The 24,719-nt window shown below is 56.5% G+C and overlaps 2 protein-coding genes across 5 annotated transcripts in view; one reads left to right on the top strand and one right to left on the bottom strand.

The window, feature by feature from the left end:
- CDH23 (cadherin related 23) overlaps positions 1-24,719 on the bottom strand; it is a 452,316-nt gene that overhangs the window by 80,953 nt on the left and 346,644 nt on the right. The window contains exons 22-30 of the mRNA XM_082424358.1: positions 24,005-24,194; positions 23,553-23,698; positions 20,912-21,131; positions 18,999-19,151; positions 16,834-16,947; positions 14,888-15,036; positions 5,567-5,627; positions 4,449-4,597; positions 79-214 (exon numbers count right to left, since the gene is read on the bottom strand). Coding sequence (XP_082280484.1) covers positions 79-214; positions 4,449-4,597; positions 5,567-5,627; positions 14,888-15,036; positions 16,834-16,947; positions 18,999-19,151; positions 20,912-21,131; positions 23,553-23,698; positions 24,005-24,194 — 1,318 coding nt within the window. The remainder of the gene's footprint in view (positions 1-78; positions 215-4,448; positions 4,598-5,566; positions 5,628-14,887; positions 15,037-16,833; positions 16,948-18,998; positions 19,152-20,911; positions 21,132-23,552; positions 23,699-24,004; positions 24,195-24,719) is intronic.
- Positions 5,636-14,091, top strand: LOC309642706 (uncharacterized protein C10orf105). Of its 4 annotated transcripts, XM_082424626.1 has the most exons (3): positions 8,265-8,494; positions 10,001-10,154; positions 11,279-14,091. In XM_082424626.1, exon 3 carries the CDS (start codon positions 11,284-11,286, stop codon positions 11,653-11,655), a length of 372 nt encoding a protein of 123 aa, XP_082280752.1. In that variant the 5' UTR covers positions 8,265-8,494; positions 10,001-10,154; positions 11,279-11,283; the 3' UTR covers positions 11,656-14,091. The 4 variants fall into 4 exon arrangements, with proteins under 4 accessions (XP_082280754.1, XP_082280752.1, XP_082280751.1 ...); XM_082424628.1 differs by lacking the exons at positions 8,265-8,494; positions 10,001-10,154 and adding an exon at positions 5,636-6,013; XM_082424625.1 differs by having other exon boundaries at positions 10,001-14,091.

The following is a 24,719-nucleotide window of genomic DNA, read 5'->3' on the forward strand; positions in this document are numbered from 1 at the left end:
CCCGCGGGAGAGGGAGGCATGCGTCGGGGCGGGTCACTCTGGGCAATGGACTCCCCGGCTGCCTCCTGCCAGCCTCACCAGTGTCTCGGTCCGTGGCTCGGACGACGATGACCGACGTGCCGATGCCCGCCGTCTCGCGAAGCCCCAGGCGGCTGTACTGCTGCTGCGTGAACACTGGGGCCTCGTCGTTGACATCCTCCACGTACACTATCACCTGCAGGAGGCGGGCCAGGGATGAAAGGTCAGGGTTGTTGGGGGGGGGCTGGGCAAGCCCAGGGCTGTGCCCACCCGAGCCTGCGTGTCTGGTCACTGCTCTCCTGCGCCAGCTGTGAGCTCCCTACGGAGGGCCTAGGGCTGTCCCGTTGGTCACCGTGTTCCCCCACCTTGCACAGTACCTGGCGCATGGCAGGTGCTTAAATATCATGTTAGAGAACAACTTTGTCTTGTTCTTGGCTCTGCTGCAAATCCTGTGGGAACCTGTGGCTAATTAGTGAAACTTGGGCCGTCCAATTTCTCAGCTATGAAACGGTAACATCAATTTAGCAGTTCACACCCTGTGCCACTCCTAGGATGGTTATGAAGACAATATGAGCCAGGGCCTTGCAAAAGTGCCTGAAAAGTTTAAAGGGACCCCATTCAACTATCAAGATACATCTGGGAGAACAGAAATGAAAACGTTAAGTATGGTGGTAGCAGAGGATGCTGGTGCTCGGGCTACTCTAGATTCTCCTGTGCTTTCTCTGGTGCTCTCACTGCCAGCGGCCAGAACTGTGGTTCTTTGTTGGGGACTAACCCCAGCCCCCGCTGCTGCCGGAGCCAGAGACACCCAGAGAGCTGGAGGTGCCTGGGAATTACGTCCCACACTGGCTAAGGCAGCCCTTAGCCACTGACTGACGGGCAGCTGATATGACTCTCTCCAGAGCTCCCTGTGGGACTGAGTCACAGTTTCCTGTGTTCCACTTTGCTGGCTGCCTTTCCTTCCTGGTCCCAAGCCCCTTCTGGCTTTTCCTGGGAACACTTCCTATACTTCCCACTCATCACTTTCACACCAATCCTTGTCTCAGGGTTTGCTTCTGCAGACCCTGCCCAAGACAGTGGCTATGTCTGAATTGTGGAATTATGCATAATTTTCATCACTGCTTATTTACATTTTCTAATTTCTCTTTAATGAACATGTACGTCTTACATAACAACAACAAAAAAAAGTTCAAAAGATGTTTATGGAGAGAGGTGTTACAGATAGAGATCAGCACCCCACCCTTTTTGTGCACCTCCATCCCCCCAACACACACAGGAGCACGGGAGGGTCTGGTCCAGGTATGGGCAGGACCAGGGCTATGTCTAGAAGGATCAGTGTGGTGGGGAGGGGAGTTATAGGCAGAGACCAGAGAGTGGTGGCACTCAAGGAGGCCCAGGGCTCCTGCCTCTTTTCCCAGATGAGGGAACAGAGGCCCAAAGATGGGGAGGGACTTGCCCGAGGCCTCATGGTCACCGAGAGCTGGAAAGAGAGTGGGGCTTCTCCTGGTTCCCGGTCTAGCAACCCTACCACTCTTTGCTATATCCTGGGGATGAGCTGGCCCCAAAACAGGAGAGACACCCTACTTCCAGTCTAAAAGAGCCGGGGCCAGCAGGAATTGGTCAGCAGAGCGGGTGGGGAGCCAATGGGGTAGGGGCAATGACGTGCGGCACGGATTTCACATGTGCTGTCACCAGCACCGATGGCGGCACGAGGCCCCATCTGAGAGCACGCATATTTGGTTTCTGATCTGATCACTGCCTCTCAGATCAGCCCCAGCTCCTCTTCCAGGGTTAGCTGGGAATTAGCTGGACAGAAGGGAAGGGGCTTCCGTTGGTATAAGTGGAAATGGTGCCCTGACCAGTGGAGAACTGTGAGGTGAGTGGGGTGGCAGAGCCAGTGGGGAGGAGAAGTTTATGGGGGTTAAGGTTTCTCTACTTCCCTGCTCTTGGGGCCCGTGTAGCCCTGCTATGCCATCAAATTTTCATGTCCAGACACCCAGAACCCACTATGCAAACTAGCGTGCCTACTTCAGAGCACAGCCGCTCACAAGCCAGAATCTTCTAAGTCTGGCTTCACCAAGAACTTGGCTGGGGAGATCCTGGGTGGGGTGGGGTGGGTGGGTGTGGGGGGGATTTGTACGGATGAATTTCAGGAACTCTCTTGCTGTAAACAGAAGCTGCCCATCCATCTTTTGAAACTGTGAACCTTCACCCTTCCCAAGTCTGCTTGTCCAAATGGCCTTGACTCCGAGGGTCGTGGGGAAAACACCGGGCTAGTCTGACAGTGCAATAAACAGAGGGCGGTGGCACAGAGCCTGGGTGTGGTCCTCCATGAGACTGCTGCATGCCACTGTCCCCTAACCGGTTTCAGCCTTGTTTTTAGCAGCAGAGACAGGAGGTAAAACGGTGTGTGGTTTGCAAACCTGAGAGACACAGATGTACAGGAAACAGCCAGGTCGGCCAAGTTCTTGCTGAGCAGGAAGGCTCAGCGACTGAGCTACCGGGCTCCCTGGGTTCCCAGCCCCACTCTCTGTCCAATGCTGTGCCATCCAAAGGGGACGAGGCAGGAGATGTGTGTGCGTGTGCCCATGCGCAGTGTGCACGTGAGGCCCCAGTCTCTACGAGGACCGTTTCACTTCACACTCCCTGGCCCCTCATCTGTGCTGTCCTGGTCTCTGAAGCAGGAACAGGAGAATACGGATTGTTCCTACAAGCCAGGTCTGCTGCTGCTGGGAAAATGTGTCCAGGGAGTCCCTATACTGTCTTCAGGAAGGTCCTCAGCTTTCCCAGGGCTCAGGGGTGTGGGAGCTGGGTACTGTAAGGGCCATCAAGTTCTGGCCCTAGGGCCAGCAACCAAATTCCCACCTTAAAAATGACTCTTTGGGGATAAGGCAGCAGTGGTCTCTGTGCTCTGGAACCTTCCGTGAGGCAGCATAGTACCGTGGTTAAGAGAACAGCTCTGAGCTGACTGCCTGGGTGTGAAGCCTGGCTCTGTCTACCCTTACTGCCATGTGACCCTAAACACATTGGCCAAGCCCTCCTTGCCTCAATCTCCTCATCTATAAAATGGGTAGAATAACAGTGCCTACCTCAGGGGGTTTTTATGAGGCTTAAATGAGTTCAATATGTAATTCACGTGCTGATTTAATATCTCGCAGTCATGCAGGTGAGCGTGGCTGTGTGGGGCTGCCTTGGTGCACATTTGGGTAACTATCTCACCCTCAGTCACCAGGGCCCTGGAATCAAGCAGCCCCAAGGTATAAATACCCGAGGGATCTGACCCCCTCAGCCATCTCCATCCGGGAAGATCTCACTTAGAGGGGCAGCCTAAAAGGACCCAGGTTTCCCTTCCCATCTCTTCCTGGGGCAGAGCTGCGGGGGCAACAGCAGAAGATGGGCCAAGGCTGAGTCACCCGCTCCCCGGCACCTCCTTCGTGATGGTGACCCGAGGCAGGCTTCTGTTCACTGTTTCCAGTCGGAGGGAAACAGCGGGGTGGAGATGGGGTGATAAGAGGAGCTGATTCAGCCCCACTCAGTTCTGGGTAAAAGTCCCTGCTTGCTCCCCACCCCATCTTTTCCCATCTTCCTCCTACTCTTCACCTCTAGGGTCTGACTCATTTTCCATCCGGTTAAGGGGAAGGGGCTGTGAGTAGCTGAGTATGCAGTGGGGGTAGGACGGGGGTGACTTGAAGGTTACCTCATTCATCTCAGTCATCCTCTTGTTACAGGGCAGGAGAGTACATCAACCAGCCCGGCCAGCGGAATATCTGGGTGCATATTTTTGACCATTCAGGAAGATTAAGGTCGATTTGATTTTAGCTCCATAGGGGAGAGGCCCGAGGTGAGTGAGGGTGGGCAGAAAAGAATATATCTGATGGGAGAGTTGGGAGTGCTGACTGGAATATCTGGGGCACACTTCCAATGGAAAGAACACCGAACTTGGACTCAAAGACCTGGGCTCAAGTCCTGGTTCTATCACGAGTGACTTTTCTGTGCCTCAGTCTCCTCATTTGTAAAATGAAGTTGGCAGCATCTACAGCTCCAAGATCACGTATGTGAGATTTCCCTGGCCCACCCTAGAGAGTCGTGTGGATGCAGAGGGTTAGTATAGTAAGGACACCTCAGCCCTTAGGATAGACATCAGTATCACTGACCCCTTTCTACATCTGGAGAAACTGAGGCTTAGAGCAAAATGACACGTCCAAGATCCCAGGCTCCCCCACTGTACCTGAGCTCCAGATGTCATTTGGCACCTAAACTAGGGGTGGCCCTGCCCCCACCGGGTCCCAACTGGTGGCCAGCTCTGGCCCACCTGAGGCCTTGGCCCAGCCCCAAGGTCAGCGCTGAACAGGATGCAGGGCTTCACCGAGAGCTGTCCCAGGGCGCATCCCCACCACCCACACGCCCGGCCCAAGCGCCCCCGGCCTCACCCTGACGGAGCTCCGCATGGGGCCCAGGTCATGATTGTAGGCCTCCACTATAAGAACGTGGGACGAGTTCCGCTCCCGGTCTAGGGGCCGGGGCCCTCGCATTAGGAGCCCATTGCTGACATGGATCCGGAAGTTGTTGCCATGGTTACCTGCGAGGAGGGATAGATGATATGCATGGGCTCTGCCCTGGAGTAGGATGCTTGTGGGATTGTGGTGGTGGTGGGAGGGAAGCTGGGGAGCCCAGACCCACAGAATGCAGACCCTGCCCCGAGGTCTTAGGAGCTTGGCTGAAGCCCGAAGTGGCAAAGAAGCCTCTGCCTGATGCTGCCCTGGCCTAGCAGGATTTGAGGGAGGGGGCAGATGCTCACTCTGTGACCCCTATGGAAGGCGTGGAGATCCCCTGAGACCCCCATACCCAGCGGTGTCAGTAGATTCAATATTTCAGAGGACTCTGGGGCATTACAAAGAAAGGAACCCAAATCAAATTCTCTGTTGGGGTTTTAGTGGGGAAGCTCCCATTTCCTCATCTTGTGGACGCTGATATTCCTTTGGGATCCACCCACCTCCACTCTCAGTCCGTGTGCTTTGCATAGGGGTGATTTCACCCCTGATTCCAGAAGTGAGCAGATCAGCACATTTTAGTCTCTGGCCATAGTGATTGGTTCAGGCATGGTCCCATGATTCCAGTTGGTCTAGTGAGACTCATTCTGGGGAGCTCACTGGGGGGCTGTCCTAGTGTCCAAGGCCATAGTGATTGGTTCAGGGATGGGCACATGATACATGTTGGGCCAATGAGGCTCAATCTCTTGGGAGCTCACTGCCAGGGGCTGCCTTGGTCCCCAAGGCCCCCTCTGTCAGGGTGATATCCCACCGTGGAACATGAGGAACTTAGGGAGCATAGCAATCGAATGTATCCTCACTTAAAAATACAACCAACTTGGTGCAAATGACTGGAGAACATCCCTGGTTCCTCCCTCTGACCTGCCCGCCCTGTGTGTATTGCGCTTGGGGCCTCTCTGGCTGCACCTCCCAAACCCTTGGCAGCCTAGAGAAGCTCTGCTACCCCCAGGGCAGGAGGGCCTGCCCCCTGCCCCACCATCCTAGGGCAGCCCACTCACCGTGAAGGATGCGGTACCACACACGCCCAAACTCGCCCTCGTCCGCATCCGTGGCTTTTAGCTGAGGGAGAATGAGACACGTGGTTACTCCCTGAATTCCACCCACAGGCAGAGAAGGTGTTTGTGGAGCCCCTCCCCTTCCCTCACACCACTCCCAGCCCATCCTGCCTAAACCCATGGTTTCCCACGAGGCTGGGGGTGTGGGAGAGGAGAGGGACACATCTCTCTCATCCCCCACTAGGAAACCTGTCTGTTGATGGCCCCATGCTGCCCTGTCCATGGCGAGGCACCTGCCAGCTCTGTTCCCTGACCCTCCTCCAGGTTCTCGGGGAGCGCGGAGGAGAAGGTGGGTGACAGCGCTGCAGCTCTCTGGATCCAGGCTTGACCAGCTCAGCCCTCCACACTTCCCTCCTTCAGCCTTTTGAGGTTCCAGGAGCCTCACCTGGGGTAGGTGGATTGCATGACTGCTCCTTGCCCACACATCCTTGGTCTGAAGCTATTCTAGTCACACGGGCTCCCAGCCAGGCACTGTATACTATAACAGCCACACTGGGGAGACCCAGAAATCCCTCCTCCCAGAGGTTCCATATCCATTCACACCAGGATCATTCCAGTGTATTCCAGCCCACCCAGCTTGCTTGGCTGTACCGCAGGCTTATGGACTATCTCCAGGGGGACTTGGGGGTATGCTGCTCTCGCTCTGAGAATGCCCAGCGCTTAGCCCTTTTGACAAGGAGTCTGGCCTTGAGGCTGTTGGCAGTCACAGCTGGCCCTGAGGTGTGTCCTGTCAAACTGCGAGCTGAACACCTCCTCTACCCGCCACATACCGGAAAGGAGTAGAGAACTCCCCTGTAAAGTGATGCAGAGAGAGGCCCGAGCCTGCCTGCCTGCCTGGGCAGGCTCCCATGGGGCCACAGTACATGTGACTTGCTTTATAATGCCTGGGACCCTCCCACTTCTTCTGGATCTGCCCTCTTGTCTCTGCCAATCACTTCAACCCTGTGCTGTGTGTCTAAGGATTTTGAAAAGTGTGTTGATGGTGGGGAGGAGGGGAAGTCTGTTGGTGTGAAAGGAACAGAGGGTCTGGGTCAGGAAGACCCAAGCATGAATCCTGGCTTTGTCACTTACTGGCTATGTGGCCATGGATACGTAACCCCACTGAGCCTCAGTAGGTACAATGATAACCAACCTTGCGGGGTTGATGGGAAGATTAGAAATAATCTCTGCAAAGCATCTGGTCTGATGCCTGGTGCAGAGATAGATGGTGAAGGTTGGACATTATGAGATAGGCCACCTTTTCCTGGGAGGCCCTCTTGATTTATACTGGAGGTGGTATGGCTGGGTTGCCCCTTGCTGTGGAGTTCTCTCCCATGAGAAGTCTTAAGAACTAATAGGTGGAGGGATGTAGTGGGGCACTTCAACAGTCCGGATCTGGAAGGGCTCAGGACAGGGGAGAGGGCCAAGCTGTCCAGTGGGTGCCCTTGGGTGTCTTCCATCCGTGGTGGGACTTCCCCTGGCAGCCTGCACCACCCTGGGAGTGTTGCCTCCTACCATCTAAGAAAGATGGAGGCCAGAGATGAGGTGTGCAGTCAGCTTGGGAAGAGAAGGTGAAGGAAAATGAGGTTCACTGAAGGGCGAGGTGTAAGATGCAGGAATCCCAGTGGGAGCTCTGGGCACTGGGAACATCCTTAGGCTGATGCAGCTCATAGCACCAGAAGCCTGGTGCCCATGCCTGCCCACTCTTTTCAGGGAAAGCACCAAATTCCACCACTAACTTGCTGGCCTTGCTGGCCAGGTCACACCTCTTTAGATCTCAGTTTCATTATCTGAGAGACAGGGGGATGGACGAGATGACCCCTCAGTCGTCTAATGGACTTTGACAATCCTATCCATTTGGGGCTATGCAGAGGATGCTTCTTTTGTTGTCAAGGGCTAAGGGCAGTAGGGAAGAGCTAAATGCCAAAAACTGAGGCTCCAAAACAAGCAGGTGGACCCCAGGCTCAGGTCTTGGGCAGAGCCACAACTCCCCCCATCCGTGTTATATTTCTGGGAGCTTGGGGGTCCTTGATGGGAAAGCTGCTTAAGACTTAGGCTAAGCAGGCAGCTGGTTGCCAGGGAAGTGCTGGCTTCCAGGAAGAAAGGAGGCTGGGGGAGGGGGATGTGTGCGTGTGCGTGCGTGTGTGTGTGTGAGCCACCGCCTGGAGGGTCTCCAAGGGCCCACCCAAACTACAAGCAGCACAGCCCTGGCTGTCTCTCAATCCTGTGCTTTCTGCCCTGTTATCTCTCTGACCTTTGAAAATGCCTCTCTCCCTCACTTCTGCAGCCAGATGCCCTCAAAGGGAGGGTGCTTTGCTGGGAAGCTGAGGGGAGGGGGGCCTGGGGGTTGCCAGGGCCCATCTCTCTGCCTGTCCCCCTCCCGCTGTGTGGCTTGTAGCCCCTCTCCCTGGTAACCTGAAGGCTGGCAGGCACTGAATAGCAACCCGCTGGCTGCCCCTGACCATACTATTCAAACGTCGAAAGGGAAGGTGAGAGCTGTGGGTGCAGAGGCAGGGAAACCCTCCCCCTGCATCCCCCCCAGTGCCTCCGCCCCTCCAGAGGGCTCCAAGGAAACAGGCTGGAGTGAGGCCGTGGGAAGGCTCGGGAGCTCCCAACTCCCCTGCAACGCTCCCCTCTCCCAGCCCAGTTGCCATCCCTACCCTCCTGGCTGTCCCCTCCCCCAAGGCAGGGCCCAGGCTCTTCCAGACAAAGCCAGGTCTAACTGGAGAGTGAGGGGCGAAGGCCACTCTGCCTGGCTGGCTGAGGGGCACAGGGCAAGGCAGAGCCTAGGGCAGGTTGGGTCACAGTGGTGCCCGGTGCTCCTGGGGCCTCCCTTGGACAGCTGAGAAGACCTCTCCACCCGGCTGGGGACTGCTGAGGGCTGGCTCTGAGGTCAGTGCTGGGGGACTGCAGGAAAGTGGGGCTGCACCCTTCCTGGGGTACTCTAGGGAGAATGTGAGGGCGTGCTCAGACCTGGGGAATCCCTCCACTTTTCTAGAGAGTGGAAAGGCCCAGGTAGGAGCAGTGGTTAGTCCGAGGCTATACAGAAAGTCGTGCTGAGGTCAGTCCCCTCTGCTCACAGCGTGCCCTGCTCTATGGAGCTCTGAATGAAGAAAGAAGTTTCTAGACTAAGCTTGCAGAGATATGTCCAGAGCAAGGCCTGCCGGCATGCCTTGGACTCCAGCAGGCAGGGAGAGGCTTCAGCTGCTCTCAAGATCATTCCTAGCCTTGGTCTGATGGAGGTCTCCTTTCCCCGGAACCACTGGCGCCTGCTGGCTGCTCAGAGGGGGTATCAAGGGGGCCTTCAGCTGGCTTTGCTGTGCGTCCCAGGGGGGACGGCTTGATGTTTTCAAGCACTTTGGAACCTCATGCTTTGAAGGAAAATACTCAAATGCTAATTATAGCCTCACTTATCTTTTTTTAAAGCGCTGCCCCAAGGACTGAAGCCTGGACCTGCTTTGCTGGCCTGATAGGGTCTCCAGATCCATGGGAAGGTCTTGAAATAACATCAGGACTAGTAGGATTGAGACTTCTCCCACTTCCGACTGCCCTTTTCTTACTCCCAGCCAAGCACTGCCCTGGGTAGGATAGACGGACGGGCAGTTTCCTCCTCATGGGACATGGTGGTGGGCACACCCCATCCTTCCTCCCTGCTCAGATTCAAGGAAGGGCCAAGCCACGTATGGCCTGGCCAGAGCGCTCTCTAGGCCTGATGCCTGAGAGGCAGAGGCCCTGGGCAGCTAGATGGGCAACAGAGTTTCCATCTGGGAGCTGGGAAGGGTCATGTCCTGTCTGGAAATGCTGGAAGGAGTGGTGGTGGGAGCTGGGTGGGAGGGGCGTGGGGTGCACTGGATGCCCTCCGTCGCTGGGCACAGGGGAGGCTGCAGGTGGGAGGAGGCTGGTACAGGCAGCCAGGAGTTAGGTCTTGTGTGGCTGCTGGTGAGTGCCTGCGGAGCGTGGGGCTGGGCCGCCCCTCTCCACTCCCCTCTGCCTGCTGATTTGGACTCTGCAGCCCACATGCAGAGCCTCGGCACGACCTAAAGCCCTTCCTCCTGCCTAGTGTTGGTGCTAGACCTTGACTGAGTTAGAATAAGCTGCAAGTTGGGAAAAGGAGGGAAATCTGTTACCCATCAGGCTCATGAAAGTCTCCAAGGTCAAAGAGAAATAAATGATTATTTCTTATTAGACCCCCCTTTTGGATTTCCTGTCCTGTGTCTGTAGAAATCAAAGATCACAAATGCTGGCCTGGAAGCTGGATGTAGCCTCCTTATATATTTTGTTTGGCCTGTTGTAGTATTTTAAATATCTGAAAATTCATTTCGATTTTTAAAAAAATCAAGTTTGTCTGTCCTTTGCAGTGTCTCTTTTTTTTTTCCCCCCTCTCTCTCTCTCAACCAGATTTGAATTAGTTGCCAATATTCAAACATCAGGAACGCTCGCCTAAAATAATCCAGATTTCTGGCTTCTCTTGGGAACCTGGAAGGGGACCACAGTGGCTTGCCTTCCGGCATTCCATCAGCCTGGCCGAGGCCCCTCTGCCTCTGCTCTCCAGGTAGGCCTGCCCACCTGTCCCGCTGGTCACACGTTATCTACCATCTGGGCTCTGTAAGCATTTTAATTTGCAACCAAAAGCTCAGCTTGATTTTCCAGCTACAAGGACCACCTGCTGTCCTCCCTCTAGTGGAATGATCCTAAGTGATAACAGGGGACTGTGTCAGGGTTTCGAGCCCCATCTTGTCAACTCAGTTGCTCTCTGTGGGTTCTTCCCCACCTGTTCTCAGAGCTGCTCAGGGAGTCCTGGGAGAGAGTTGGGAGCCAATGGGGTGGCAAGGCCACTGGGCCAGGAGTCAGGAAACCTGATTCTGGCCTTGCTTGCCCACTGGCTCACAGTGTGACCTTGGCAGTCCCTTATTTGGGCCTCAGTTTCCTCACTTGTCAAGGGAGCAGGTTGGTCTTCCTCAGGAAGCACCAATAGGAATTCCCCTGGGGCCAGGCAGGTGACATAGGTGTGCAGGGGGCCTGAGGGCGGGGAGTGCGGTGAGCTGGGGGCCAGCACCCTGTCTAAACAGGGCAGCTATGGCTCAGCTGCAGCCACTGGGTGCCAGGCAGCAACTGGCCCCATGTTGCCAGTGTTGAAATTCTGAAATTTCAAGAGAAGCCAGATGTTCAGATATTTATGTGAAATATCTTGGTTTTCTTTTTTTAAAAAAAATATTCACAATTAATTTAAATTTATAAAAGTACTGCAAGAACCCAACAAAACACACTGGTGCGTCCCCAGTTTGCAGTCTTGGCATTAGATAACTGCTAGGGTCCTTGCCTGCTGCAACCTCCTATGACTGATGAATCGTTCCTGGTCACAGAGCAAGTTAGTGATGGAGTTGGTCTTAGATCCCAAGTTTTCAGTCTAAGACTCTACTGTAATTCATGAAAATTGACTTTAAAATGCCGGAAGGCACTACCCTCCTGCCTCCTCCATGAGTTCAGGTCCAGCTCTATCACTTTCCCAGTGTGTGACCTTAGACCTGTTACCTCTCCCAGCCTCATTGTTCTAACTTGTAAAATGACCGTAATGCTATCTGCAGCTAGTTTAGCAGTGTCCAGAGTCCATCAAAGTTCCCCTCCCTCTCCAGTCCCGAGTCCAGCTGATTTGTTTCTGTCCCATTCTTGTTGCAGGAGCCATGAGCACAGAGGGCCCCAGCCCCCTCTCCTTCCTCACAGCTCCTGTCACTCCGGGGAGGCTCTCAGAGGCAGTTGACCCCATCCCCGTGCTCATTGCCCTGGCCTGCATTTTCCTCCTGCTGGCCACCTGTCTGCTGTTCATGACCCTCTGCAAGCCCGCTGCGCTGGACCCGAGGCGCCGATGGGCCTGCGAGTGCATGCCGCACCACCCCGGGAGCCCCAGTGAGCCCCAGCTCAGGCTCTGGAAGCGCCTGGGCTCGCTGCGCCGCTCCCTGCACAGCTTCCGCCGTGGCTGGCCTGCCCCAAGGCGCCCCCTGCCGGGCAGAGAGGACCACGACGACTGTGACTGCACAGAATCTACAAAGATGTGACAGGAGTGTCCCCCTACTCCAGGGTCCATCTGCAGGCCCTCCTGCCTCAGATGGAACCTGGCACCACAGGCTGCAAGAGGACAGTGGCCCAAACGACATGGGCCACGTGCTCACCCCCACTGGTTCCCTGTGTGTCCAGGCCCGTGGCCTTTCCCAGAAATGGCCCCTGCAAGAATACCTTCCTTCCTGCAGACACTCTAGCTGCTGCCTGCTGGAAGACTCCTGGACCAAGCTGAGCGCCTGCAGCCATGTGGACCCTTGGCCCAAGGCTCTGAACGGTACAAACCTGGGGCCCCCAGGGCCCCTCTCTGACCACCAGGCAGCAACCGTCTCCAGGAAGCAGCGCCCCTGCTTCCCAGCAGAAGCCCTGCCCGCCCTCCAGGTGCCAAAACCCAGCTCAGATTCCAGTGCGAGTTGCTGAATGGCCAAAGGTTCCCTCCAGCCAAGTGAAATACTCAGCCCCTGCTGGGGACAAGGGAGCGTCCTGCCCTCTGTGCCAACTCAGTGCCCAAGGCAAGGGGGAACCCAGGGACTCTTCTCCTCGGACTTCCTGGGCCTGCCGGCATTTGCCTGTGATCCACAGGAGCAGCCAGCACCCTCGGGTGGATCAGATGCTGGGTACCTGCTGGGAGGAGGGGCAAGCAGGAGGATCTCAACACACCCGGCCAATCACAGTCTTGGTTGTCATCTTGGCATGCCCCCCCCCCACCCGCCCCCATGCGCCTACGCTAAGATGGATGAGGAAGGCGCTGAGAATGAGTTAAGAAGCTCCTTGCACAGGCCAGGACTGGTGCTGTGTCAGAGTGGGAGGAGGCACTGCCAGTAGCTGGAGGTGTTGCTATCTGGGCTCTGAGGACACAACATAGCGGCTCCATGCCTCACCCAGGGAAGGAGGCGGCCTTCCTTCAAGTGGAAGGGTCCAGATCTCTCCAGGACAGCTGTGGGACCCCAGGCTTGGACCACATAAGGTGTGCTATATTTTTGGCAATTGCTTCATTGACTGGCTACTGTCAAAGTAATCCCACACCAAGGTGGGCTTCTCAGAATCCCAAACCTTCAAGCTCTCATCACAATGCTGGGGTTAAACACTTTGGTTGGGTCCCAAATTTGGAGGGTGAGCAGAGGGGTCTGAACTGCCCAGCTCCTGCCCCAGAGAGTCATCTGGCCAGGGCCACCTTGTACCCCACCACGGACTGCTCCACCCCACCCTGCTACGACGCATAGTACAGCCAGCCAAGTCTCTCACAGAGTGAGCTCCGATTTTGTCACTCCCCGGCTCCAAAACCTTCACTGGCTCCCTACTGCCAGATCAAGCCAGAGCTCCTTCGTCTGGTGTTTGGTGCCCACTGGGAGCTGGCTGTGAATGATCTTTCTAGCCTCTTCTTGACCCAAGACTCCAGGTAAACTGAAATACCTGTCCTCCCCTGGCTACGGCTTACTTGGCACGCCCTCTGTGAAGCCCTCTTTGCTCTACACCTGAAACCATCTCCTACCTGAAACCAAGGGAGGACAGGGATCACTTCCTCTTGGCAGTGTGGGTCATCCCTGTGTCTCCGCCTTCCTACAAGCCTGGGAGCTCCCAGAGAGCGAGACCATGTCCAACCCCTCACTCTGCCTCACCAGCTCTGGGCTCAGAAGTATGGGGCCTCTGTTGACTAAGTGAAGGGTGGCCCCGTCTAGTCCTGGGGGGCATCCCCTTCTTCCTTCTGATGCCTCTACAGAGAAGCTCTCTCTCCAAGCAGGCCCTCTTGGACAGGCCCAGTGTACCTTCCTTTTGGGTCAGTCTGACATGAAAGAGCGAGCCCGCCTTGGCCAGAAACTTACTTCCAGGGCCTTGGAGAAATCACCAGTGCCTGAATTTCTCCCTGAGAAATGGGGAGAATCAGGCCTGCCTTATATTACTCACAGGCTCTAGGATTTCAGTCTGAGTAGTTTATGTGAATAGAAACCAATTCTTGGGGTTTAGAAAGTGCGGAGGCCCCCTCCTGCAGCGCTTTGTCCCCCTCCCTTCCAGATTAGTAACGTCTCCCTGCTTTGCCTCTCGCCAGCTCTCCCTGAGGCATCCCAGGCTGAATTCTGCCTGCAGCTGGTCCCCCGATCCCCGCTGGCCAGCGTGCTCTGCCTGGCACGTGGTGTCACAGGGGTGGGCAGTAAGGCTAGCCCCGGCCTGAAGGACGAAAAGCTGGGGAGGAGGAGGGGGCCCTCAAAGGTCTGCCATACCCCCAGCTGTGTCCCCAGGTTGGTCCTGGGAGACCTGTGTGAGCTGGGGGAGGCGGGTGTTAGGTTTTAGGCTAGGGGGGGAGGCGGGGCCCCACAGCTTGGTGCGTGTGGGGTGTCTCTAAGCCCCTAGGAGCTGAGGCTCAGAGGGACAGAACCCTTTTCTGGAACCAGCCCCCAGACTCCAGCAACCCCCCGTGGCTTCCTGGACTCTCGGCACCTCTGGAAGTCAGCACCCTGCCCCCGGCTCCCCTCCTGCCCCACGCCCGGCCCTGATGCAGGGAGGGGGCCACACTCCCAGCTTCCCGCTCTTCTGCCCCTCCCAAGCCCGGGAGCCTGGCCCAGTGGGCAGGCCCAGATTCGCTCTGTTTGGCTCAGCCTCCAAATGGGAAACCCTGCGCTCAGCTGGTGAAGAGGGTAATTCATGCCCGGCCTCCCTCCCCACGCAGCAACTGAGGCCTCCAGGGAGGGCTGGGGAGGGCACCCAGCCTCCTTTCCAGGTCCTCCCCTTCCTCCCTCGAGGGCCAAAGCTGTCGTTCCTGCTCCCCGGGCAAAGGAGCCCTTTCTTTTTGTGCCCGTTTATTTCCCAAGAGGGGAGCTTCAGCCAAAAGCCCTGTGAAAGCAGCTCTGTTCTGGGCCTCACTGGGCCCTGGCTCTCTCTCCTCAACTCCTTTCTGGGAAAATGTGACATCTCCAGCTCCCCCCTGCTCTGAAAGGCCCTTCTGGGTGCAGTGGGGGATGGGAGAGGACTGTGGGGGAGGGAGGGAGGAGAGGAGGGCCGAGGCCCTCCTTCTGTTTTGCGGGGAGCAAGGGCCCATCTTGGGCTACATAACCTCGGGGCCTCCTCTCCCCGGGAGGGAGGAGGGAGCCTGGGCCCCCCTTTGGCCATAGCGCTGGCTACTTTTGGAGCAGCAGCTGGACCCTCTCCTGTTTCCGTCCCACTCTGCTGCGAGGCCATTGAGCGTGTGCGCTCTGACCTGAGCGTGGCCCTGCCTGTGCCCCGGCCGCCACCTGCCTGCACGATGCTGTGGCCCTCAGGGATGTCCTCGGGGACGCTGGCTTCGTAGCTGCTCTGCAGAAAGATGGGCCGGTTGTCATTCACATCCAGGACGGTGACAAACACGGTAGCCGTGCCTGTGCGCCGCTTGCCCACGGGGCCATTGTCTGTGGGAGGTGAAAGAGGATGGGTGTTAGCAGCTGCCTGAGGGGCACGTTCCCGGGCACCAGCCACAGGTATGCCCTGTTCCCCCACCTGCTCTGGCCTTTGCAAGGGGGGGCTCTTTTTCTCTTTAGATTAGGAACAACACTGACCGTATCTAATACGTTCCAGACGCTATTCTAACTCATTCAATCCTCACAGCAAGCCTGCCAAGCGGGCGCTATTATCATCACTCCCATTTTACAAAGGAGGTAACTGAGGCATGAGGTGGGTTGAATGGTGGCCCCCAAAGGATACACCCATGGCAGATCCCTGGGAACCTGTACATGTAACTTTATTGGGAAGAAGGGTCTTTGAAGCTGTAATTAAGTTAAGGATCTTGAGATGAGGTATCCGGTATCCTGGATTATCTGGGTGGGCCATAAACCCCATGACAAGGGTCCTTATGAGGGAAAGGCGGGTGGGATTTGACACAGAGAGGAGAAGGCCATGTGAAGTTGGAGGCAAAGACTGGAGTTCTGCAGCCACAAGCAAGGAACACTTAGAGCCACCAGAAACCGGAAGAGGCAAGGAAGGATTCTCCCCTAGAGCCTTCGGAGGGAATGCACCCCTGTCGACAATTAATTTTGAACTTCTGGCCTCCAGAGCTATGAGAGAATAAGTTTGTTCTTTAAGTCACCAAGGCTGTGGTAATTTGTTACAGCAGCCCTAAGAACCAGATACAGGTCCTGAGATGACAAACCCGACTGCTGTCAGGGCCAGGAAGGTAAGATCCGCACACCTGGGCATGCCTGCCTCAAGGGGCAGCTGTCCTCTGCTCCTGTCCACACTGGACAGGCAGGAGGGGACCCAGTGACACTAGAGCTTCTGATTTCTCAAGAGAAATCAAACGTCTGAGCTTTTAAATAAAATCTCCTGATTTTTAAACATTCACAATGAATTGTCAATTCTTATGAAACATGAGTTGAGTCAAACCCACCTACAGGATGGATTGGATCTCTGCATTCAGGGATGTCTGCTCTGCTTGATTTCTAAGCCTAAAGTGTCCAGGGGTTCTGCCCCTTCGGTTCCTTGAAGGACCCTCCCAGGGCTCAGCCCCAGGGGCAGCTGTTGGATAACCTTCCCTGGGAGAAGGAGCTCGTGCCCAGTGCTGCATGACCAGGCAAGGACAGTCACCCTAGCGAGGAGTGCTGCTGCTGCACTTGAACCCAGATTAAGGCTGGGACTGCAGCAAGGACTTGTCACCACGTGAGCCAGAGGATGGAGCCAACACGCAGGGGGCAGAGCCAGCCAATGCAGAGAGACTGAGGCCTGGTGGCATCACCTGAGCCCCAAAGCCAGTCATAGTTGAAGCTCCATCTCCCCGCGGACTGGTTTTGTGAGCCTACACTGTTGAAGTCAGTTTATTTTAAAATTTGCCACCAAGAGTCCTAACTAATTCAAAGGCACTTGTAGAGGCGACTTCCTCCAAGAAGCCTGCTTTGATCACCCCCCTCCCCATGTTTCCACCACCCTTTGTGCTTGCTACACTTGGGCCATCCCTTCTCCCCTTTCTGCTTTGTTCTCCAGGTTTTGCAGTGACTTGTCTACATGCTGCTCTCCCGCATGGCTCCCACATAGCCCCTGCCAAACCACCTTAGCATGTAGCACCATGCACCGAGCCTCACGGCTCGCAAGTGCACAGTAATATACTGAGGGTCTGGTTGCCCTTTCTCCACTGGCATCAGGGCAGAGCCTTGGGCTCAAGGCCTGGCTCCTGGAAGCCCACCCCATGTGAACTCTGTGGGTGGGCTGGTGCCTACCGATGGCCTCCAGGACGAGCATGTATGAGGCTGTGGTCTCCCGGTCCAGGTTCACCACCGTTCTCACGACAGCGTCGCGGTACCCAACGCTGAACTTCCCATCCACGTTTCCACCTGTGGGCAAGAGAGAATGAAGCTCTGGTCAGGAAACAGAGCTCCCGGCCGGGGAAAGGGCAGTGGCACCCAGCTCTGCTTCTGAGCTGGGACACTCCAGGGGCGGTCCGGGAGTGAAAGGCTGTGCTTTCCACTCAGCTTTGCCAGCGAAGGGGGTCCTGGGGGACTCTGATGAGGGCGTGGCCTATGTGGGCTTAGGTGAACTGTCGAATGCCTGAAAATCATAAGGGTCTAACATTCATTGAGCACCTACTGTGTACCAGGCACTTCGTGGAGCATTTCCTCTCATTTGCACTATCACTACTTTGCAGAGAAGGAAAACGGCTCTTTAGTGAGGTTACGGGGTACGGTCACCTATTCGGGGTGTAGGACTCCAACTCAGCAGTCTGATTCCCGAGTCCGAGTCCTTCTCCACTCTGCCACCTGCCTGTCTGGTAGAAGTGTCTGAGCAGTTAACCTGGGTTGGGGCTTTTATATGTGGCCGAGGGCTTTGGAGTCAGCCGAGCGCTCCTGGGCTCTCTGAGTGGGGACACCTGGAGGCTCCACAGAGTAAAGAGTCGGAGCATGTGGACAGGAGACACGCCTCAGTCTTCCTGAGCTCTGGGACAGGTGGGAAGGGTGAGGGCCTCCTCCCTGAGGCAGACACAAGCCAGGAAAGGACTCCATCAGCACAGTGTGGAGACCCTTCCCCTGCCAGCTGGGAGGCAGTGTGGCGTACTGGGCAGCAGAGGGCGCCACTGCATTGGGCTTGGGCTAGCTTGGCTCAGGACACAGCGCAGCGCCCGGCGGAATACGCAGAATTAAAATCCGAGAAACCTAGGGCTGGGAGGGCTCTCAGGTCAGCAGGAACTGGCCACTTCGAGGCACTGGGAGGTCATCCTGGGGGCTGCCGCCAGGTGCTCCCTTGCCCTCACATGGTTTGCCCCCGTTCCCCGAGCCTCCAGTATCTGCTCCCCAGTGCCTGAAGCACCATCTACAAGGGACACAATCTGACTCCAAGGGGCAGGGAAGGAACTAAGACACAAGTAGTGCTGGGGGCCAAGCCATGGCTGGTGCCATGTGGGGGTCTTGGTAACAGCCTTTTCCAGAGCAGTCTTGAGGACCAGCCTGTAAGGAGCTGGCCTGAGGTTGTGGGGCTCCTTTAGGGAGGGGAAGGAGGGAAAGGATCTGGAAAGGAGAGGCAGAGGCCTGGGAGGTCACCTTGGCTGCAACTGTGGATGGGCCGGATGGGCCGTAGTCTGGGATTCCTTGCTCCGGGGGAGAGGCATCAGGGAGGCTGGTGTGTGCACGGGCACGTGTGTATATGAGTGTGTATGTAATGTGGCTGCAGGTAGGCCATGGACAGAGGGAAGACTGAGCCAGTAAAATGGCCGAGGGAGGGCTGAGGAATGTGAAAGAACTGCCCTGCTCCCTGCCATGCATTCCAGCACCTCTCATGTGTGTCCTGGACTGAAGAATGCTGGTAGACTGTTCTAATCCAGGAATGACTAATACATGGCATGTTTGCCACCACCTACCAAGCCTACTGTCGTGGCAGACATCACTAATCGATCATGGCTCCCCTTCTACTGTTAAGCCAGGACATGGCCTCATAGTATTTCTCTGCAGGTCTCTAAGTGGTAGCCACTTGACACTTTTAAGCGAAAACCATTTCACTCAGGGATGTCTAAGCCATCTGCCTCTAAACAGATGCAAATTCTCCTCATGAGTGAAAGGTCCCCAAGGAAGGAAAAGGCCACATTCCTCTAGTCACTGCTTTGTCACCCTGATATGGGGTGGAGTGGGGGGCAGGGCTCCTCCCCAGGAATCACTGGCTCCACCACCCTCTGGAACAAACTTCAGGAAGTCCGCCCCCCACCCCCATCCCCTTACAGGTTCAGGAGGCCCCCAGGGAGCCAGACCACAGGGACCCAGGTGCAAAGCCCTCTGGAGAAGTCAAGAGCAAATCCTCAGGGAGGTCCCAGCAGCGGCAAAACCCGATGGCTGACTCGGGCCCCTTCCCCTCTCCCGGCTGGCTGCTCATCTGGGAGGGGGTGGAGGCAGGGCCGCACCTGTGATGAAGTAGCTGAGCTCAGCGTTGAGGCCCACGTCGTTGTCGGTGCAGTTCAGCCAGACCACCCGGAATTCCCGCGGCACGTCCTCGGACACGGAGACGTTGTACATGGCAGGGAAGAAGGTGGGTGTCTCATCATTCACGTCCAGCACTGTGGGCAGAGTCGGTGGTCAGGGCTAGGCCTGGCTTCTGCTCTAAACGACCAACTCCAAAGGCAGTAGCTCATGCCACAGACCAATAGGAAGCACATTTCCTAGGAGCCGACACCTGCGGGTCACGAGCTGAGGACCCCCATGGCCGCTGGGGCGAGGACAGAACTGACCAGAGACCCGCACCCTCCCACAGCTCCCGTTCCCCTGGGGGCTTGTTGCTGCTCGTGCTGTCCAGACCCCACAGCCTCTTTCCAATACATGCCTAACAACGACGACGACAATGACAACAGTTATGATGATGATGATGACGGTGATCGCCATTTCTCAGCTCTCCCCAGGTGCCAAGCGATGCTAAGTGCTTCCTCTAGAGGACCACACGGGCCCCTCATATCATCCTCACAAGGCAGCCGTCATTAGACACACTATATAGACGAGGAATCTCAGAGCAACTGAATGACTTGTCCAAAGTCACACAGTGAGAGAGTGGTGGTGGGGGGGTCTGGGGAGGCCTGTCCCCAGTTTGTCCCAGGGAAAGTAGCTGGCTTTGAGAGCTACCCTTCCTTCCGCGCCCCACACACCCCAGCCAAAAAAGTCTAATTTCCCTTAGAGATTTGTGTTTTCAGCTCTGCATGCCAGGCCCCCATTCCTTTGGCAGATGGGGCTTGGGATGACCTTCAGTGAAATGAGCCCCATGCCACTTTGGCTCCTGTTTGTGATAACACCAGGAGAAACGATAGGCTCATTTGATGACACGGCTTCTGCTGAGCCCTGGAAAAAAAATCTGGGGTCCTCTCTGAGAGGACTGGACACCTGGCCTGTCAATCATTGGCACAGATGTGGGTCCTCAAACTGGCACCAGGAGCCCACAAGCCTTGGACCAGCAGGAGAGAGAACACTCGGCTCTCTCTAGTCTTCATCATCTTGGGTCGTGCTTAAGGAGGGTGAATGTTTGTGCCGAGCCAACCACCACCCACCCCCCATCCCACAGAGGCTGGCAGGACCCAGGATGGGACCAGGCCTGTCCTAGAGAACAGGCCACATCCTGCCCAGTACACACTGAAATCACTTCCCTGGGGTTACTCCTGGCCCTCTGTCAACAACTCATGTCCACGTCCCAGTTTTGCCTTAAGAATTAAAGATACAGCCAGAGTAGATGAGCGATAGTAACCCTCCTTGGCCTGGCCCCGCCCTGATAGAGGGTGGAGACGGTGGGAATTATCGAGAGGGCCCCAGGAAGATGAGGAATCCTAGGGAATCTGGGAATCCCAGCTGTCCTCTTCCGGGGGTGATGCCCTTCCACCGCGATTCCAGGCATTCCCCACACACGGGAGGGGAGGCTTCCCTTTACATCTCCAAATAGAAAGTCTGTCCCTCCAAAGAAGACGACAAAGGGTTTTGAACCTCCCCTGCCTGCTCATGACCCCGAGGGCGCCACCCACGGAGCAAGCCCTCTCTGCTGCTGCCAGGATCAAAAAGGGGGACCTTAGCAGTGGGTCCAGGCCACTGCCCCTGGGCTCTGGGACCCTGAAGGCAGTGACCAGGTGGGAAGAAGGCCCTGCTGGCATTTTTGACTTAGTGGAGACAGAGAGGGCTCTGCTGTGTCGAATGGCTCCAGCTGAAGAGGGCGCCCGTCGGCAAGGCAGCCTGTGCCGCCCGGACAGTGGACAGCAGTGGTGAGCGTGGGCTCCCAGCCGCCTGTCACTATCCCCGGGCCCGTGCCACGTGTTCAGTGCAGCAGGAGGCACCCCTGCCCCCTCACCTCGGATGGTTAGCGTGCTGGTGGAGCTCTTGGTGGGTGTGCCCGCGTCACTGGCCACCACGCGCAGCTGGTACTCGGCGATGCGCTCGCGGTCCAGCTCGGCGGTGGTGACCACCACGCCGCTGCTGCTGTTGATGAGGAAGTCCATGCGGGGCATGCCCACATGCATGCGGTAGGACACCAGCCCGTTCAGGCCCTCGTCCAGGTCGATGGCCACCACCTGAGGGAGAGGAGGGGCCGCGTGAGGGGTGGGGACACCAGCACTGACGCTCATCCCCTGAGAAGCACTCCCTCCTTCCCGCTGACCCGCGCCTGGCTCCGGCAGACACACCTGCCCCCACCACAACCCAGAGCCTCAGGCCAGGCCCCTGTGCCCAGCGCAGCCTCCCAGATGCTCTGTAAGGGGGCAGCATGTCAGAGCTGAAAGGTATCCAGATGTAACAAGCGTGGCCCGGGAGTGGGGTGGCGTGGGAAAGGGGCTTTTCAGAACAAGAGTCCAGGTCCACAGCCGTCCCCTCTTCAAAACCCTGCTCTCCTCGTTAGGAAGCCCTCCCAGGCTCACCCCAGCTGGCTCGGGACCCTCCAAACTCGGCCGTCTCCCTCACCCCCGGCCCTCGTGCTGCTGGCTAGGAGCAGCAGTTTACAGCTCAGACCCCTTCAACTACATGCAGCTCAACTACACAGAACGCTTGATCAAAAGGACTCCCTTCACTGCTTTGTTTTGCTTTGTAAGACAACAAAAACAAGATGATATCAAGAACTTGTTCTTAAAAGTCACTTGAGGATTTGCTTATTATTTTAAACAGGCCATTCGAGGCCACGTGTAGGCAAACCTCCTTCCAGTCCCTACACTGTTCCCATCTGCACCTCTAGCCCTGATGAGAGCTCCTGACTCAAGACCCTGATATGCTGGAAGTTTTACAGAAGACGATTCAAGACATTTGAGAAAAAATGTACAATAACAGTTAAACTAAGAGCTTTGGGTCAAGCCAAGACTCTCAGGATTGAAAGACAATGTCAAAGTCATCTGGTCTAATTTACATCCAACAAGTTGGATAAGAGGGTATCCAGACTCAGCTTGAATGCTTTCCACGATGGGGGGCTCACTACTTCCAATTTGTCTGCACACAGCTCTAATCCCTGGGGAAAGTTCTTCTGCACATTCAGCAGAAATCATTATTGGTTGAGGTTGTAGAGGGCACCTCGGGAACTGCTGAGCTTGGGTCAGAGCCCTCTTTCTGCATCTGAAGACAGTTTCCCAATTAAACGCTCCCAGCTCCTCCCACCATCTTCTCATGACTCTGAGCCAGTTCCTCTGTGAACTCAGAAGCTGTGCTGGTGGGCGTTTCCTTCCTCTGCTGTCTCTGAGCCCTGGAGAACCAGGTCTGGGGGCTCATCTGCTCTCTCACCAACCTCCCTCCTATTTGGGGGACTTCTCCTCAGGGACTGGCTGCTGTTCCCTGGATCGCAGCTCCCCCTGCTGGGGGTTTGGGGAGAACGTTCTGTTGGAGAGAGTGAATGCTCCCTGGAGCCTTAATCTCCTTTTACAGATGAAGAAACTGAAGCACAGTGGGCCTGCAGGGCATGGCCAAGGTTAGCCACTCTGGCATCCTGGCAAATAACGCTGTCTTCTTCAAATGGGATCAGGCTAACCCCGTGCCACGGGCTCCCGCTGTCTCTAGGGTATAAACCCTCACGATAGACACATAAATCATGAGCACATCGGCTACTGTGTATCTCCTGCAATCCAAGTGCCAGGTTGCTTACACAGGTGTCTGATTGAATCCCCACAGCACAGCCAGCCAGATACTCTTCTGATCCCCATTTCACAGGTGAGAAAATTGAGGCCCAGAGAGGTTAAATAGTGTGCTCCAAGTCACCCAGCACACAGGTGGTGGAGTTGGGACCCACACCCATGTTGGTCGTACTCCAAAGCCCATCTCAACTTTGAGGGCTTTCCAGTGTTTCTAAACAGCCCCTGTTAGGGCATCACTTCCCCTCAACCTGTACCTTCAGGGCCTCCCTGACCAGAAGGGTGATGAAGCAGGAGGCAGAGGGCCCAGGTTCAAGATCAGGCCCTACCTCTTCTTGGCTACAGGGACTTGGGCAAGTCCCTTTAAGTCTCCTGAAAAGCGGGGGAATCCACCCACTGTGTGGCGCTGCCTTGGGGTTTACAGGAGAGCACAGGAGGGGGCTGCCCATGGAGGCGGGATGCCTGGGCTACACTCGTCCGACCTTCTTCGTGTTCTAGAACCACCTATAGGCATAAAGTGCTGAGGGTCTTGGGCCAGACCTCCACAATCAGGCCCTGAGAAACTGATTTGGCTTCCTAGAATTCTATTCTTTGTCCCCCTCCCTCCCTCTGCCTTTAACCATCTCCTGTCGTGCTTTCCCTTCCAGACCCAGCTCAAGCCCCTCCTCCTCCAGGAAGCCTTCCACTTCCATCTCTCAGAGCACTGGCTCTCCAAGTCTGGTGTGGATTGTGTCCTGTCTGATGGTCTCGGGCTGGCCTCCCCTGCCCCGCCCCTGCCAAGTGTCCGTCACAAGGCTGGGCACACGTAGCACCCACTGCTCCCTTGCTGGCTGGTTGGTGAGGGAGATGACAGAGACCAGGATCCCGGGCCAGGAAAGGGAAACTCACCTGGTAGACAGAGACCCCCGCAGGGGTGCCTTCAAGCACCTCGGCCACAAAAGGCAGGTTCTGAAAGGTGGGGTCATTGTCATTGAGGTCCAAGAGGTTCACAAACACCGTGGCACTGCTGGTGGCTCTCAGAGGGGGTGTGCCACCTAGGGGGACCGGGGAGAGGAGAGGGAAAGAGGGGTGCAGGAGAAAAAGGGGGGTGGAGAAAGGCGATTCAGTGGCCCTCCATCCCAGGGGCCCCTTCACGAAGCAGCCTGGGCCTTGCACCCCCAGCTCCCTCTGCCCTCTGCGAGGGCTGGGTCACAACTGGGAAGTGGGTGTCACTCCACTCCTAGTCATCAAGACACAGCCCTCCTGGGTAGGCCCCGGGACGCCCAGAGGACATGCCACTGGGGGAGGTCCCCGGTTCACTGAGTGTCAGGGGCCGCAGCCCAGGCGTGAGGGGCACGTACAGTCCGTGACAGAGACGATGATCCTGCGCATCAGCTCCGCCTCGAGGGGGTCGGGGTTCTCCCGGTCCAGCATGACGTGGGTGGTGCGGATCTTGCCTGTGCTGCTGTTGAGGCGGTAGAACTTGTTGGGTGGCTGGATGCTGTACACCAGAGTGCCATTCTCCCCCAGGTCTGGGTCAATGGCCACCACCTGCCCGGGAGGAACCGACCCCTCCTCTGAGCCCAGGCCAGGGAGGGGGTCTCTGTGGCCCGGGCTGCCCGCCCGGGTTGTCTGAGCTCACACACTGGTCCCGGGCACCCCACTGTCTGGGAGCAGGAGGTATCCTCGCTCAAACTTGGGAAGTGGGTCTCCCTCCTGGCTTCAGCAGGAGGATCTCTGGGGGTTGGGAGGCAGGAGGTTCAGAAGATGAACCAGCACTGGAAAGTCCTGGGCTCCTTGGCTTCTCCATCCACTGTTCTGACTTTAGGTAAGTCCCTTTCCCCACTCAAGCCTCGGCTTCTGATCTGTAAAAGCAACACTTAGCACCTGATAGCATATAGGAGGCTCCCCGAACCTCATAGACGCCAGGCCTTCTCCACCGACTGTGTCAACAGTCTTACGAGGAGGACACCTATAATTAAGCCCATTTCACAGATGAGGCACAGTGAGTCTCCCAAAGTCTCCCAGCCAGGAAGTGGCTCTAGGTCTCTCCAGCAAGCAACACCGCTAGCGTCC

Source organism: Balaenoptera physalus (assembly GCF_965194825.1).
Source record: "Balaenoptera physalus genome assembly, chromosome: 14".
In the NCBI taxonomy this organism is placed as follows: domain Eukaryota; kingdom Metazoa; phylum Chordata; class Mammalia; order Artiodactyla; family Balaenopteridae; genus Balaenoptera; species Balaenoptera physalus.

What these genes read in the sequence shown, in the direction of transcription:
- LOC309642706 (XM_082424628.1), top strand. Translation starts at nt 11,284, where the DNA reads ATGAGCACAGAGGGCCCCAGCCCCCTCTCCTTCCTCACAGCTCCTGTC.